We start from the raw sequence: 17,370 nt of genomic DNA on the forward strand, positions 1-17,370 counted from the left end.
CATTAGTTTTGTTGCTTTACTGATCTAGGAGAGCTTTACGGTTTGGGACTACTATAGGAGAATACTCTGTTGCCCCCTCTCTCAAGAATCAGAGTGTCCTATTTTGGAAACACAGTCAACCAATGTGAAAGCAATGTATTGGGCGTATCTTCTGTGGTCAGATTTGGTTTGCTGACAGGTGAATTGGGAGTTTTGTAAACTTTAATAAGTGAGCATTGAGTCAGATGTGTTCATGAGTATGACCTCGATCCACTAAAAATTCTTATTTCTTTTTCTCTCTTGGCAGGAGGGAGAGGAATACCTGGTTCTGCAGGTATTCCCAGCCACTTTGAAGAGAACTTAAATGGGAACTTTATTGCTCGCTGCTTAGAATGCCATGGGCTCTTCTTTTGAGATACTTACCTTTAACCCATTTCCTGTTTTTTGTTTTGTTTTTTTTTTTTTTTTTTAAGTGCAGCTTGCTGCCAGTGCTCTTTTCTTGGGGGTCAATGGGAAATGTTAATAAGTAGCCTCTGATCCCTTTAAAATGGGAGAATTTGAACATTTCAAACCTTACCTTTTTATACAGTTCTCTTTTTACCTGGGAGAGAGGTTAAGTCTTAGACTATCCATTTCTGTCAGTGAGTTGCCTATGCATTATAGCCTGTGAAGGTCTATATTTTTTTAGGGTAACCCTGGTAATAACTGCGTTGATGTTACACTGCCAACATTTGGGATGGAGAAGGGGTGACTGAGTGACTTAACCCTTGGTCCACGTGTGCTTTCCTTTCACCTGAAATATACCTGGGCATGGGATTACTAAGTCATTATGTGCAGAGGGAGAGAATATGGGAGATGGGATAGAAGTTTTTAAGGTTTCATTTCTTTTTCTTAGCTTTTCCATGATGGGTAGGTCTATGCAAACCTATCCCCAAAGTCTGAGGAAGCTGAGAGGCCAAAGAAAGAGGCTGACAAATCAAGTTTCTCTGAAAGGAAGAAATGTTTAATAGGGACCTAGGACCAGAAACCATGTCCGTGTCTTGCGTGTTGGCGAGACAAGATGGTGGATCCCATACCATTACCCCTCAGACCCAGGGCTTAATACCATAGGGAAGGGCGATTCAGAAGGGAGGTATGGGATGACTGAAGTATGATAATGTCAAGGTTGTTTGACCTCAGGGCAGGATTTATAGTAAATAGGGGCTCTTTCACAAGGAATAATAGATAAACTGGAAATCTTAAAACTGGAGTTAATCAGAAGTCAGCATGGTGGATCAGTATCTAAGATGGAGTTGCTTTAGCTTCCACAGCAGCCAATATCTAGACCACCCTTATTATTTTCCCACAGACTAAGAAATTTGAGGGTCAGGACAGTCTTTGGTTTCCTGTACATGGATGTACACGTTGTGGGCACTTGAATCTTTGTTGAATAAATGGAGAATGTTAGGCAGTTATTTGCTAGAAAACGCTAGGCACATTCTTTATCACAGAGTGAGAAGATGTCATATGACTCCTCTGGGACTGACAGGGGCAATTCGCATTAACCAATCTTTTAATTAAAAGTGGAAGAACATGTTTAGCTTCTTGAAACTTCTGTGAGTGAAGGGAACTACTAAGTGGAAAGTGTAATATGTTGATAAAATATTTCACCAGATGAAGCCAACCTTACTCCTCCCAGGAAAATTTCTTTATTTATGTATTAGCTGTGGCCAAAAGAAGCCTATAAAAGCAGCAAAGTCAAAATAGAATTTTACTTTAAGTCTCTACCTCTAATAATTGTGCCAGTTTTTAGCCAAGCTAATTTCTGCAGCAGTTTTCATAACAAGTTTGTCTAAAAGCGTTTGATCAGAATTTATAAATTAAAATATTTCTCTCATTTTTTGGAGGGGAGATGCAGGGAGAGGGATAGGCTGTTGCTTCTTCCTCCTGCTCGTTAGAAAGGCTCTTGGCCATATCATATTGGTCCATGGTTTAGTTTATTTGCATGCTGAATCTACACACATTTGTTGTATGTTTGTTCGTATATTGAGCAGTGTGTTAGGGATCAGGGATACAGATGTAAAAGGAGTACACAGTCTAGAGAGGAAAAACAGTGACAGGCTGGGTGCAGTGGCTCACGCCTGTAATCCCAGCACTTTGGGAGGCCAAGGTGGGCGGATCTCTTGAGGTCAGGAGTTCGAAATCAGCCTGGCCAACATGATGGAACCCCGTCTCTACTAAAAATACAAAAATTAGCTGGGGGTGGTGGTGGTCGCCTGTAATCCCAGCTACTTGGGAGGCTGAGACGGGAGAATCACTTGAACCCAGAAGGTGGAGGTTGCAGCGAGCGGAGACTGTGCCACTGCACTCCAGCCTGGGCAACAGAGTGAGACTCCATCTCAAAAAAAAAAAAAGAAAAAAAAAAAAGAAAAGAAAAACAGTGACGTAAACAGGCAATTACAATATTTTGTTATATGGGGCACAAGAAGATGCCCTTGGCCCTGCTTCATGGGTGGTGTGGGGTAGGATAGAGAGAGCAGTTCAGGAGAGGCACATATGGATGTCATGGGAGCTAGCAGCCAGGAAGATGTAAACATGTTAACAAGAACCAATGCTACTTTTCCAGAGAGAGGTCTTAAAATTGTGCAGCCACAGAGAAGCTTTTCTATCTTTCAAAATATTCTGGCTCTAGAGTTATTCACTGAGTTAAAAACAATAATTGCAAGTTGGGGGAAATCTCTTTGCCTGTCCTTACTCGTTACATGTAACAAGTAAACCTGTGCCACAACACTGACATCTCTGCAAAGTTACTTAAGTTTTCTGAGTTTGTAGTATCGCCCGTTAAATGGGATTAATAATGTTGATCTCTGGATTATTGAGAAGCTTAAGTGAGATAACTTGCGTGGTCCATTTTCTAGCCCCACCCTCTCATTTCATCTAGTAAATCTTCATTGCATTAATTATTTTCATCTTAAAATACACCGCATCCTGCTCCTCACCTTCTAATATTAATAAATACTCTATCTTTCAGTTTAGATCAGTTCCTCTTATCCAGTGTTGCACTAAACATCCCCGGAAGCTGGGGGATCTTTTCCTTTCTAGTTTTTGCTCCCTGGCTTCCCTTTTCTGTTGCTGACTGTTGAAGCTTTCCTGCCCCACTGGCTTTGAAGGTAAATTGTATATACATGAGCTTGTGTGAGGAAAGCTGTTATATAAATGACGACAATTGATCTAACTATTAGAGTGGGGAAATGGAAGGGATTCTGAATCCTTCATTTGTAACTTAAAAACTCAGGTTTCATTTCTTAACAGGATTGATGTTAAGGAGGGGATTCCTTCATTAGGCAGGAGGGAGGACTGCCATAATTCCAGCATTCCCACTCTTAATAGTCAGTGTCATTAGGAAAGACCACCTCAAGCTTTAGTACTTTATTCATTTATCCGACTCTGCATCTGCTGCCTTTGGGTGTGGTATTTATTCTTGACCATATCACCCTGACCCGGTAACCAGAAGGGAACGTGTGATGTGCTGTCATCTCTCCCTTAGGGGCAGCTCCCTCCCCACGTTAAGGATGCTGGCATGTAAATAACACTCTCGTCTGTTTAGCATTCCTTTTACTGAGCTTCTTAGTATCTTTTTTCATACTTGTATCTTTTATGGGATGTCCCCCCCCTTTTTTTTTTGAGACGGAGTTTTGCTGCTGTTGCCCAGGCTGGAGTGCAATGGCACGATCTCAGCTCACCGCAACCTCCGCCTGCTGGGTTCAAGCGATTCTTCTGCCTCAGCCTCCTGAGTAGCTGGGACTACAGGCACCCCTCCACCGCACATGGTACTAATTTTGTATTTTTAGTAGAGACAGGGTTTCTCCATATTGGTCAGGCTGGTCTTGAACTCCTGATCTCAGGTGATCCACCTGCCTCAGCCCCCCAAAGTGTTGGGATTACAGGTGTGAGCCAACGCGCCCAGCCTGGATGTCCCTTTAGTTTTTAAAGGCTTCCTTAAATACCTTGTTTATATGTTGAAAAGAGCATTTAAAGAGTGGACCAATTTGGTTTGCTCTGGCTCTCTAATTATTTTAACTTTGTTATCACCCAGTAGTTCTAGGTCAGTGGTTTTCAATCCTAGCTTGAACAGGAATCATTTAAAAATAGCCCAGGCCTCACTGAGGGCACCTCTATCAGACATCTCTAGGGGAGATGGCCCAGGAATCAGGAGGCTTTAAAAAGCTCCCCAGGTGATTTCAGTGCATTGCCAAGGTTGAAAACCAAGGCTTTAGGTTTAAACTAAAGGTGAAGTTGCTCTTTTTCTGGTTCATTTTCTACTTTAGAAGGGAGAAATTTTTTTTTCTGGTTCATTTTCTACTTTAAATTAAAAATAAACCTACAGAGGGTCACATGTATTAGCATGTCACAGAGGGTCACACGTATTAGCAACATATGTATCTTCGAAAGAGTGGTGTGACTGGGTGGTAAGTGTTGATTGGACCCTTAAACTGTGACAGTTTAGAAGGGGCTTTGCTAGATGGGTTTAGGGACAGAGATGGTAGAGTGAGAGAGTGTGGATGGAGGAGTATGCATCTGTCATGATTACTAGAAAAATAAAACTTCAAATGCTTTGCTCCTTCTGCTATGAGGTCGTGTTCTCACAGCCAGTGAAGTGACAGCATATATGTGCTGAATGTGTGGCTTGCATTTTACATTTAGCTCTTTTAGTTCATGTGTTAACCTTAGGAGGTACTTATTATTCTATTTTGCAGATGAAAATGGAGACTTATAAATAAGTAACTTGCCAGCAGCTACATAGCTGGTAATTGGTAGAACTGGAAGTTGGACCAGGCTCTAGTGCTGGCACTCATAGTTTCTCCCTGGTGCCATGTTGGCCTCTTCCCACTTGGATGAAGATATAACTCTAGTGGCAAGGGCATTTACTAGTGTGTGAGAGGGTCTTGTTTATTAGTTTTGCAAATTGCACGGTCTCCGTTATTCAGTGTCTTTTTTCAAACAGCTCACAGATCTTTTGTGGTTTTGTTAGTGCCTACTCCCCACCATATTGTCTTCTAGAGAAGAGGCAGGAATTTATTTTAATGTGCAGGACAGACATGCATGGGGAGTAAAACTACAGACTCCACTCTAGGTGTGTGGAAATACTAAAAATAGTGCTTTTCTCTGTGCGTGAAGTTGGTCTGTTGAGTTTTGTCATAGACACCGTTGAGTTCCTCTCCCAGGTGGAGGTGGCGTAGCTTTGCGTCACCTACGTGTCTCTCCTGATTTCCAGTGACCAGAGGAAGACACTACAGAGGCAGTTGTCTGTGGTCAGAAGTATTCTCTGACCATGGAACTAGATGAAGCTAAGAGCTTCCAGGATCACGTGGGGCTAGAAGAATGCCGCTCTCACCCTAGAGAAGGGACAGCTGAGTGTCTTCTGATGTAACTGAAATTGGAGAATCAGGTGGATTAAAATTAATTCTTTATTACAGTAAAATAACCTATCCCATTTCAGGGACATTTGCTATCTTTAAAACATTAATACTATAATCCACCTTACCAGTAACAGTTTACTTTTAGTGACGGTAAAAGCCATTGACTTTTTTTTTTTTAATTGAAAAGAGATTTTGCAAACAGCTGGTGTACATTGCATGAGATGCACTAAACAGGGTAGCGCACTTGAACATCATGGCAGTAATAAAGCATTTGTAAGTTCTGAGTAAAGTATTGACCAGCACAGCTTCCCTGGAGACCATCTTTTCATTGTTGGGTTGGACATTTCACTGTTAACCTTGTAGGACGCTTTTGGGCACCTCTCTGGGAGCTTTGCAGAACCCAGTGGCTTTCTTTGGAGCAGGTGCTGAGCACATTTTCAGGCTCCAAAATCATCTTTCTGCTCTTCAGAGCAAGTTTCTTAGCAGATTGGTGTTGAGATTTGTCAAGGGTTTCTGAGGCATGACTGAAAGTTTCAGACAATGGCCTATCTTGTCAGATTTTAGTACTTTGGACACAGGAAATTAAAAAAGAGGGCAGATGGTATAAACATTGCAAAGCTATGAACCCGTGACAGTGTAAATGAAAGGTTTGATTGTGCTAACTCTGCTGCGCTTTCTTTCTGTGTTCCTGTAGAATGCTGATGTCCTGACCACTGGAGCTGGTAACCCAGTAGGAGACAAACTTAATGTTATCACAGTAGGGCCCCGTGGGCCCCTTCTTGTTCAGGATGTGGTTTTCACTGATGAAATGGCTCATTTTGACCGAGAGAGAATTCCTGAGAGAGTCGTGCATGCTAAAGGAGCAGGTAAGTGCTGTGTTTATTTGCTGTAAAAAGATTGTTTCACAGCACCTGGGTCAAGTATTAGTTCCCAAAGCATTGGAGGACCTTTAACACAAGTGCCAAATCTCCGTTTGTGGGAGAAAGGAAAAACGTCCAGCAGTAGGGAAATGAGTAAATAAATGATGGTTATTTCCTCAGGTTAAACATTATATATAAAATAGTTTATTTTAAAAACAGCAATCTTCCATTTCTCCCATCACTGAAGGAATAAAAATACAATAAGTCCTCACTTAACGTCAATAGGTTCTTGGAAACTTTGACTTTAAGCTAAATGACATGTAATGAAACCAATTTTACGATAGGCTAGTTGACATAAGCAAGAGTTAAGTTCCTATGGCATATTTCTGATTGATAAAACATCACCAAACTTCTAAATAGAGACTCAAAATACATCTTATATTAAACATTGAAATAAATGTGAGCCATACATACCTTTAAGAAAGATTAGTAAAATAAGATAGATAGTTATTTACTAGCTTATTCCAGTTCAAGGTGGTGGGAGGCCAGAGCCTGTCCTGGCAGGTTGGGGTACAAGGCAAGAGCCAGCCCTGGACAGGATGCTGTCCATTGCAGGGTGGACTCACACTGGGACCGTTCAGACATGCCAGTTCACCTAACGTGCACATCTTTGGGATGTGGGGGGAAGCTGGAGTACCGGGAGAAAACCTATCTAGACATGGGGAGAATGTGTAGACTCCACACAGATTGTGGCCTCAGCTAGGAATAGATTTTTTTCTCATCAACCTTATAATGAAACAATGTTGAACAAAACAATGTTATTTGAGGGCCTGCTGTACAGAAATACAGACATAGACACATGCACTGCAATTGCAACTAAGTTTAAATGGTGTACTTATTAGGTAATTACTGGAATGGACTGCAAAATTTGGGGTAGTTGTGTTAGGGTGGTGGGTTTGTGATGATTTTTCCTTCCCTTTTTTCCAACAATTTCTGTAAAACTTTCTTTATTGCTGTTATATCAGACACAAAAGATGGGGGTGGTATTTGAAAGAAAGTGAAAAACTCAGTTGGAAAAAGAGCTCCACAGAAGGGAAGTTTTTCTCTTAGCTTGCTGACTTGGACTTCCTGTTAGGACTTCTGCATTTCTTCATCTCTTCTTCCTGGATAAGGTTTCTTCCCATCTTCTCCAGTAGTTTGTGTGTATTTTTCCATCTTGACTTGTTTAGTTTATTGCTTGCTTTGTATCATCGTTGCTAAGTGTTGAAAAGATTCTTTCTCTTGTATTTTCATCTTCTCTCTGTTCTTCTCTTTCTCTCTACCTGTACTTCAGGCCCCTCTGAGGCCCTGTGTCCTTGGGCCAACCTTGATTACTTCTAGCCTCACTCACCTCCTCTTGGCTCCAGCTATTGACATTCAGCTTAGCACTGAGTGATAGAATAGGGCTTTGCATTTCACCCTCTTTATTTTGTGTTTGGGCATTTCCCCTTCCCCCTTACTGGAAGCTCCCAGAAGGCTGGTGCTAACCATCATTTTCTCTTGTCACCCAGGTGCCTGTTGAGGACCTGAATGTCTGAGTAATGGTCTCATGGTAAGGATTTCTTTGTCTTTCTCGTTAGGGGCCTTTGGCTACTTTGAGGTCACACATGACATTACCAAATACTCCAAGGCAAAGGTATTTGAGCATATTGGAAAGAAGACTCCCATTGCAGTTCGGTTCTCCACTGTTGGTAAGTTGGTTTATTGGCGTGATTGGTATGGCTTAACTCAACTTCACCTTTTGGGGATGTTTATAACTTAAAGGAAAAGTTATTAGAAAATAGGAAGCAAGCACTTCTCCAAATTATGGCAAGGTTTTACAGTAGAAGACATATTTGGAGACACATAGGAAATTACTTATATTTCTGTTTGTTGAGGTCTTAGGAAATCACACTTACACAAAGGCTACCTCTGCAATTCTGTGACATTTGGAAAGAGCTTTCCTAAAAGTGGTTGCCTGTAACAGAAGAATAGAGTGGAAATCTTATTTAATAACTATGCCTACAGCTGACCTTTATTGAGAATTAACTCTGTGCCAACCATGGTTGGGTGCTTTACAGATATAATCTCTGATTTGTAGATCTACTTTGCAGAGTGGGATTCTTTTCGTTTTTGAGAGGCTAAGTGATGTTTCTCACGTTACAGAGATAGTATTAGATCTATCATACTATATTTCAGCATACCTATTGCTTCACTAGTTCCGTTTCTGTGTCAGTCTCTGCATTTTAAAAATACTGTGGAATGTAAAAATAAATGAAATTAAAAACTAAGAACCAATATTTTAACTCATTTTCTTGATGTTAACCTCATCATTTTGACAACTCACTTATTCTGTTTGTCACTACTTTAAGCCTCATAATTATTCTCTTCCCTTACTTTAATTAAAAGTTTAATTACCTGTTTGAACAAAGTTATCTTATTATGGTAAATGAATAACGTTGTCAGCTGTTATTACATATGTTCTCTTATTGCTCTCAATTAATTCTTGTGTTTGATTTGTGGACTGAATTACCCGGGCACTTAAATACCTAATTTAGTTCTTGGAAGTAGATTAGAAAGAATGGATCCAGGTGCTTCTTTATGTCTCCAGGCTTCTTGGATGCAAAGTGCTGTGGCTTATGCTTCCTGTTTCCATTTGAATATTGTAGCTGGAGAATTGGGTTCAGCTGACACAGTTCGGGACCCTCGTGGGTTTGCAGTTAAATTTTACACAGAAGATGGTAACTGGGATCTCGTTGGAAATAACACCCCCATTTTCTTCATCAGGGATCCCATATTGGTAGGTAATAGAGTATTTTGCACTCAACAAATGTTTGTTGGTTTAAATTGATTTCAAATAGATTGGCATTTGAGGAGAAACCGTGGGAAAGGCAGAAAGAACAGAATATGAGTTGTCTGGATTACTTTTTTCAACACATTTTTCTGTATTTAATAAGATCAAGTAACAACAGTTACCATTGGTCTTAGATTTGTCATTTTAAGATACATTGGCTTAATGGGACGTGAGTTTAGTTTTCCTTGCAGAGCATCGAAGATTAGTAAAAAGAGGGACTTGACTTTGGAAACAAGCAGAGGGTGACTCTACATGCTCAGAGTCAGCAGGAGGGTGTGTGTGTGTGTGTGTGGTGTGTGTGTGTGTGCGGGTGCATACGGGAGGGTGGGTATATTTTTTCCATGAAGAAATACTATAAATCGCAGCACTTTGGGAGGCCAAGGCAGGCAGATCACTTGAGTCCATGAGTTCGAGACCAGCCTGGGCAACATGGCAAAACCATGTCTCTACAAAAAAATACAAAAATTAGCCAGGTGTGGTGTCTCATGCCTATAGTCCCAGCCACTTGGGAGGCTGAGGTTGGAGGTTTGCTTGAGCCCAGGAGGTCAAGGCTGCAGTGAGCTGTGATGCCACTGCAATCCAGCCTGGGTGACAGAGTGAGACCCTGTCTCAAAAAAAAAAAAAAAAAAAAGAAAAGACTATAGTTTTGAGTATATTTGAAATACTTTAGGATATCTTAGATGCTAGTTGTCTATGTTGAGTAAATTTCATTTTATGGTTTGGCAGTTTAAAATTCTAGGATTGTATTTAGAATTATAATCCGTAAACCTAGTAATAGGCATGTATAATGCAAGACACCATAATTCCCGTAAACTTAGTTTTTGGATTTTTTTCTCTCTTTTTTCTATTTAGTTTCCATCTTTTATCCACAGCCAAAAGAGAAATCCTCAGACGCATCTGAAGGATCCAGACATGGTCTGGGACTTCTGGAGCCTGCGTCCTGAGTCCCTACATCAGGTACGAACCCTTTTTTTCCATTGTATTATATCACCTGGGATGCAGTGTTTAATTATGCCTCCTCATAAAGTGTCTCTCCAGTTTTGGCTATTTTATTGGAATCAGCTTCCTCAGATTTCTTGATCATGAAGAGTTTTGTAATAACTGGCTTTACTAATCATCCCCCATTCATCGGCCTGAAATGATGATGACAGATAGATAGCCAGCAACATTGTCAGTTGATATTTAGCAATAGTAATGGATGAAAGTCTGTAGTATAAGGTAAAGCTCTGTATTAGGTAAGTGAAGGGAAAGTAGTACCAAACAAATTTGCTATGAAAATAAATTTTGAGTAACAAATTAGGCAGTTTTCAGGTTGTTTTAGCTTTCCTTCGTAGAATTTTGAGTCATAGTGTTAGTGATTTGCATATCATTTTGGTTTAAACTTTCTCTGTTTGTTATTTTCTACAGGTAAAATAATAATGGTAACCCTTTCCATGGGAAATTGGCTAGTATGTTTTATGTCATTAAGGGACTTTCTGGAAACTAAGGAATATCTTAAAAATCAAGGATGTTTTGATTTAAATGAAAACATTTTAGGCTTTATATTTCTGTTCCTTAGGTTTCTTTCTTGTTCAGTGATCGGGGGATTCCAGATGGACATCGCCACATGAATGGATATGGATCACATACTTTCAAGCTGGTTAATGCAAATGGAGAGGCGGTTTATTGCAAATTCCATTATAAGGTACGTGTTACCTTTGGGGCAGAGGGTACAAGGCTGCTACCACACACCTCCTTATTTTTCCTGAAGGATTGAGCAAAGATTAAGGCTTCTCCCACTTTTCCCTCACCTCCATCCCCAAAGATGGGAAGTACTGATCTCGTTGATCAGTTCTGTATTTTGTTGGCTACCACCTGAGGACATAACTTCACACTGTCCTATTAGAACTGTGTGTGGATCCTCTTTAGTCTCCCTTTTACATGTGGCCAGAGGTAAGGCACATGGCTGCGATCAACAGTTTAAGCTTCCTTTTTCTGGATCCTGTGTCCCTTGTCATGAATATTTAGAAAATGTGCTGCTTTTGTGCTGCTTCTGGTTTAATGTTTCTGGGCTGGCAGCTTCATGTTGAGCACAGCTTTCTCCCTGAAGTAGGAATATCTAAGCTTTTGGTTTGGGCTCAAAGAAGATAGTATAGACCTGTAGGCTAGGCAGAAGGAAATAATTTCCACCTAGTTTAAGATAGGCTCTCGCTCTGTCACTGAGGCTGGAGTGCAGTGGTATGATCATAACTCACAGTAACTCCTGGGTTGCAGTGAACTCCTGGGCTCAAGGGATCCCCCTGCCTCAGAGTAGCTGAGGCTACAGGTGCGCACCACCATGCTTGGCTGTTTTTTAAATTTTTTTATAGAGATGGGATCTTGCTGTGTTGCCCAGGCTGGTCTCAAGTGCGTCCCCCACTTTGGCCTTCCAAAGTGTTGGGATTACAGGTGTGAGCCACTGTGCCTGGCCCTAGCCTGGCTTTTCTAGAGTTCTTGTTGGAGTTTGGAGTCAAGCTCTAGAAAATAATAAAGTGCTATGATGTTTTGCCTTTCCTAGCCCTGAGTCATTATCCTGAGCATACTTACCTTTTAAGGCCCAGAAGAGGGCTAAGACAGCTTGGAGCATATCCCAATCTCACTATCACTTCCAACATCCAATAGCATCTTTCCAATATCATTTCTTCTAACTTTTTAAGTCATCCATCTATTTACTTAGCATTTATTGAGGTTGTATTATGAACAAGGCATATAAGCAAAATCAATTACGAATGTCAGGAAACAAAATTATACTGTTTTAAAAATTTACATTCATATAGCCAGATCAAATCAGTTACATCTGGGGAGGGTTTTGAGAATGTTTTAATCAACTGAAATATTTTAAAGGGCCCTCTTTTGGTATAAGCATGGCATTTATTACAATGAGCAATATTACCAGTGAACCCTGGCATGTTAGTGATATTCCCAGAGAACCCCCGAGGGCTAGTTAAAAACAAGCCTGAGAACCTCTGTTTCCAAATACTGCTGCTCAGATAAGCAGAAAGAAGTGGGCTCGTGACCAGTACTGGATAATCTCTCTCTTAATGACATCCAAAAGCCCTGTTTTCTTCTATCCTGTTTTCTTCTTTATCTGAACAATTTAATGTAGGTATATCAAAGAGGAAAACTATCACCTCTTTTTATATTCATTACTTGCATCTATAATATTTGACAAGGAAAAATTTTATGAAACAGTCGACCCATTGGCTTGTAATTGCCAAAAGGGTCAATGTCGTGTTACTTAGAGTAAGACTAAATGGTTGTATCTGGGACAGCCAGTCTAGTTGGTGACTTTGGAGTTATGCCAGCCTGAACTCAAATTTTTACTCTCCTAGATAATTGTGGCCTTGGGCATAGTATTAAAAGTTCTTTGAGCTCCAGTTCTTTTCACTGTAAAGTTGGCATAATATTACCAGCTATACAGGTCCTGGAAAGATTGGATTGCTTGTGGGTCTTTTATCCTAGGGCCCTAAGGTGGCCTGAGATCTACATGGATTCATCAGTCTGGATTATTCTGACCTAAGATTATTATTTTCTAATCCTAAAGGATTCAGTTAAAATCAGAAAGGTATTGCAATATATTGTTCTGCTTAATATATCATCTTTGGGTGATCTGTACATGGTGACCTTCACTGTTTTAATCCTGAAGGTGGCTTTACTTCTGGTTCAGTAGTAGGAGTTCAAACCTTTTCACTGATGAGACAGTTGGGATTTCTGTGGTAGAAATAGGCCAGCGTTCAGAGTTGATTTTTGCTAAGGAAATCTTTCTGTGGCACTTGGCTTGTTGGGAGGTCTTTCAGAATAAGATCACATGGTCAGTCCATCAAAGAACAGTATGATATGATAACAGGAACACTTATGAAGTGACACAGCTTCTCTGGGTTTTAATGTCTTGCTTGGAAAGTCAGAATATTAATTTTGCCTGCTCATAGTCAGAGAACTGGTTCCAGGTGGCTGTACTGAAGTTCTTTTCAGCTCTATGAGCTATGATTCTATGATTTATTAAAAAAAAAAAAAAGGAATAGGACAGGGGTGAAGGGATACTGGCCGAGCACAGTCTCAGTAATTGATTTGAGCTGTCATGAAATGGAATTAAAACAATTACTTCATGATAAAAGGGAAGTAGTCCTTTAATTTTATTAATCCTTTGCCTACTTTTAAGATATATTTTGATTTTTCTGATTTGGAAAGTAATATGAGTGTAAAAATTCAAATAATAGAATACATAAAGGGAAAGATAGGACTGATTTTAAATATGAAATGTGTAGATGGGATTCCCTTGACATTTAAAAGTATTGGGATAATCAAGTAGAATTTCTTATTGATAAATTCATTAGTATCAGATTTGAACAATAGAAGTATTGTTGTAAAGAAAGTTCATTCTTTGGGTAGTGTTAGTCATAATCCTTCAATGAATTACTGATGAAATTTTGATAACCTTGCCAATAAGTTTCCATTGGAGCTTCTTTCTTTCATTTTGTAGACTGACCAGGGCATCAAAAACCTTTCTGTTGGAGATGCGGCAAGACTTTCCCAGGAAGATCCTGACTATGGCATCCGGGATCTTTTTAACGCCATTGCCACAGGAAATTACCCCTCCTGGACTTTTTACATCCAGGTCATGACTTTTAATCAGGCAGAAACTTTTCCATTTAATCCATTTGATCTCACCAAGGTGAGTCAGTAACAACTATATTGTTTTCTTTTTTAAGTCTCTTCTTACCTAATTAGAAAAAAAATCTAGTCTAACAATTATAATGATGGCGAAGTCATATACAAAGTACAGAGGGTACCACTTCAGAGTGTCCTAAGCTGTGAATGAGTGCTTACCAGCATCTTACTTCCACGTTCCTGTTTGTCATTTCATTGAGTATGTGTATGTGGCTTCATATATTGTTATTAACAGGGAACAGATTGTGAAAAGCTGATGTACTTTTTCCTGGGGAAACTGTCAGTATTTACCACTTACTATTGTGAAAGATTTAACTAAGGCACTCATCTTAAATTCTTATGTGTTATTGGATTTAAAAATTATTTTCATTGGCTTGATTGTATTTGAAATCTGGTATTTTTGTGGGTAGCTTTAATTTCCTTCGGTTGATTGCCTGGTAATTGTGAATATGACATCATTTTCAGGTTTGGCCTCACAAGGACTACCCTCTCATCCCAGTTGGTAAACTGGTCTTAAACCGGAATCCAGTTAATTACTTTGCTGAGGTTGAACAGATAGCCTTTGACCCAAGCAACATGCCCCCTGGCATTGAGGCCAGTCCTGACAAAATGCTTCAGGTGAGCCTGGTGGATTGAGATGTTCTGAGGCAGGTGTCCATGTGAGCATGCACATACAAAATATGCAGCTTGGCATGATCTTTATATGAGGAATTAATGAGAACATTACTTAAACTTTAATCTGGGTGCTTGGTTACCTTGTGGGATTCACTGAGGTGAACTATTCTTCAATGAGCATTCCTTGAATAAACCAAGTATAAACAAAATTCCATGTAAGGTCCCTACATATGTGAAGACAAGAATACTTAGTCTCTTAATTAAAAAAAAAAGACATAATACAAATACCTTAAGTATTGGTAGAGCGAAGCATCGTTCATTCGATCTGTAACTGAAGTATGGTTAATTAATTATAATACCTTGGTAACCCTAACTTTATTCCTTTTCTTCTTCTTCTTTTTTTTTTGGGGGCGGACAGAGTCTTGCTCTGTCGCCCAGGCTGGAGTGCAGTGGCATGATCTCGGCTCACTGCAACCTCCGCCTCCCAGGTTCAAGCAATCCTCCTGCCTCAGCCTCTTGATTAGCTACAGGCGCCTGCCACCATGCCCAGCTAATTTTTGTATTTTTAGTAGAGACGGGGTTTCGCCCTCTTGGCCAGGCTGGTCTCAAACTCCTGACCTCAAGTGATCTGCCTGCCTCGCTCTCCCAAAGTGTTGGGATTATAGGCGTGAGCCACCGCGGCTGGCCTCATTTTCTATTTCACAGTGATGCTTAAATTTTTCCATTTGTAAAAAGCGATCTAGGGATTATCTTTATGAACTACATGTATGCTGCCAGTGATAAAAGCAGTGGATTAACCATTCACCTTGCTAGTGTTGTTAAGCTATCAGTATGTTTTACATCACTTTTTAATATGCTCTTTCAAGAGTACCAAGAGTGAAATATTGTACTTTGGATCAGAATCAGTAAGAAAATAATTGGCTTAATAATTACTGTATAAATCAATCTTTTGTGGTTTTGGACTGTGACCTTGAAACGAAAGTTAAAGATTGTACCCTAAATCAGACCACAGCTTCTTATGTAAGTATCTGGTTCCAGTTCAGGTTTCAGTCTGCATGGAGGACAAGCTAATATTCCATTTTTAAAAAATAACTTTTTTGCTTATGACATTGGGGAACATCTGAGGCTTTTATAGAAAGTAAGCTTTTCATTAGTTTTTAGTTCAATTCAACTGTTACAAATTGAGTACCTGTCTGTTGTGTATGGCAGACTGTCTTGGGTGCCATAATGTAAGGCAGAGTGCCATGGTGATTCAGAAGGCAAAATTTTGTCTGATAGGAGGTCAGCCACGAAGTTTCATGAACGAGATAGCATTTGAGATTGTTTCGAAGATTAGATAGGATTTTGATTTTTAATAGGTAAAATGGGGCAGGAGAAGGACATGAGTATAGGCACAAAGGTGGAACATGTTAGGTGTGTTGAAACTATAAACAGTCACTCTTTCCTGAATGAGAAGAATAGAGTTTGGAAAGTTCATGGAGTAAATGCTTGAGTAGGAGTGAAAAGCTTTCTTCAGTTTTGAGAAATGTGGTCTGGGATATATTGAGTAGAAACACTCCTCTTGGTGATAAATAGAAAAAGCGAGAACTAGGGGTTGGGAATAGCAAAAGGAAAGTAAGGCAGTTCTCAGAGGAGAAGCAGAAGTTGCATTGAAACCAGGGAGTAGAGGAAGCCAAAACGAGGTCATCCTCGGCCCTAAAACTCCCTGCCTGGTGGCTGAACTGTGAGAGGATGAGGCTAATGGGATTTGCCGAGGCATGAAATTGTTATGGGCAGAGCTAAGGCTGCATAACCCTGGTGACCCAGGGAGGGAACGGATTGAGGAATACAAGGTTACCTAAACTCTTTTCACAAGAATCCAAGTCACCATGGGTCTCTGGAACCACAGCGGGACCATGAGGCAGTCCGCAGCACTGAGTCATATAATTTGAAGAACAATGAAGATTCGAATGGAGAACCAGGCCCCCGGGAAAAGGACTGCAAAGCAAATACATATTCTCTACATCCTAAGAAAGCAAATGTCTAAGGCAGCTTTTTAAACAGTGGGGAAGAGAGTTCTGAAAAAGGATGACAAGTCGAAAGTAATATAATTTCTGTTAGTATTAATTTTAGTTCTGGCAAATATATCTATTTTAAATTCAGTGTACTCTTTATAGGTTTTTTTTTTTTTTAAATGAGTTTTAGAAAGTGTTTTCTAAGTTTTAGGAAGAGCTTTCATAAGTTTGTCGAGTTATCGTTTCTAGCCTAGCTTTTCCCCATCCTTCTTAGGTCATTTAGCTATGAGTTCCAATACCATGGAGCCTGTGAGGAGCCATACAGTTGGGGAAGGACTGTTGTACTCATTTAGCCATTTTGACCATTAAGGAATGATTTGAGATTTTTTGAGTAGGTGAGTGGGGAGTATGTAGATTGTCTTGTTGGACAGGAAGTGGAAAGCCAGTTAGGGGGACTTCGGGGCTATTCCTGCTGAGAGCCCATGAGTATTGTAGCCTAGGCAGTGGCGGTTGATATATTAATGGGCAGTGTTTACAGGTGCCTTTTAACAAGGTCATGTTAATAAGTTTTATAACTATCCAAAGTGGTGAGCCACACCATGGTGAAATGGACAAATAATATAATACAAGTCATAGAGAGACTGTCCCCTGAGTACCTGAGGACACAGGTGCAGCCTTTCTTGCTGTCATTCTCTGCATTTTGCCAAGAGTTGGAGAAGTTGGGCCGGTTGCTTGGGTGGGAAAGGCTTTCCCACTCACGCAGGTCCAGCAAGGGAGTTCAGGCACAGGGCCTTGGGGAAGGCCTAGATTCAAGCTGGTGTCAGGGTATGGCCTCACTGTGCCCATTTCCCAACCTTTGTTGGTCTCTACCCATAGGTGGGGTAAGGTTGCCTGATAAACACAGGGTGACACAAAATCAGAATTATGTGATAGAGGCTACATCCAGGAGCTGCCCATGGCAGGAT

At 40.3% G+C, this 17,370-nt stretch overlaps 1 protein-coding gene across 1 annotated transcript in view; it reads left to right on the forward strand.

Moving 5' to 3' along the window:
* Window positions 1–17,370, forward strand: part of CAT (catalase) — a 33,734-nt gene that overhangs the window by 4,273 nt on the left and 12,091 nt on the right. Inside the window, exons 2-8 of the mRNA XM_003254400.4 lie at window positions 6,073–6,244; window positions 7,858–7,968; window positions 8,926–9,056; window positions 9,963–10,067; window positions 10,669–10,794; window positions 13,609–13,800; window positions 14,262–14,414. Coding sequence (XP_003254448.1) covers window positions 6,073–6,244; window positions 7,858–7,968; window positions 8,926–9,056; window positions 9,963–10,067; window positions 10,669–10,794; window positions 13,609–13,800; window positions 14,262–14,414 — 990 coding nt within the window. The remainder of the gene's footprint in view (window positions 1–6,072; window positions 6,245–7,857; window positions 7,969–8,925; window positions 9,057–9,962; window positions 10,068–10,668; window positions 10,795–13,608; window positions 13,801–14,261; window positions 14,415–17,370) is intronic.

The sequence above is a fragment of the Nomascus leucogenys genome, chromosome 15 (assembly GCF_006542625.1).
Source record: "Nomascus leucogenys isolate Asia chromosome 15, Asia_NLE_v1, whole genome shotgun sequence".
Lineage (NCBI taxonomy): Eukaryota > Metazoa > Chordata > Mammalia > Primates > Hylobatidae > Nomascus > Nomascus leucogenys.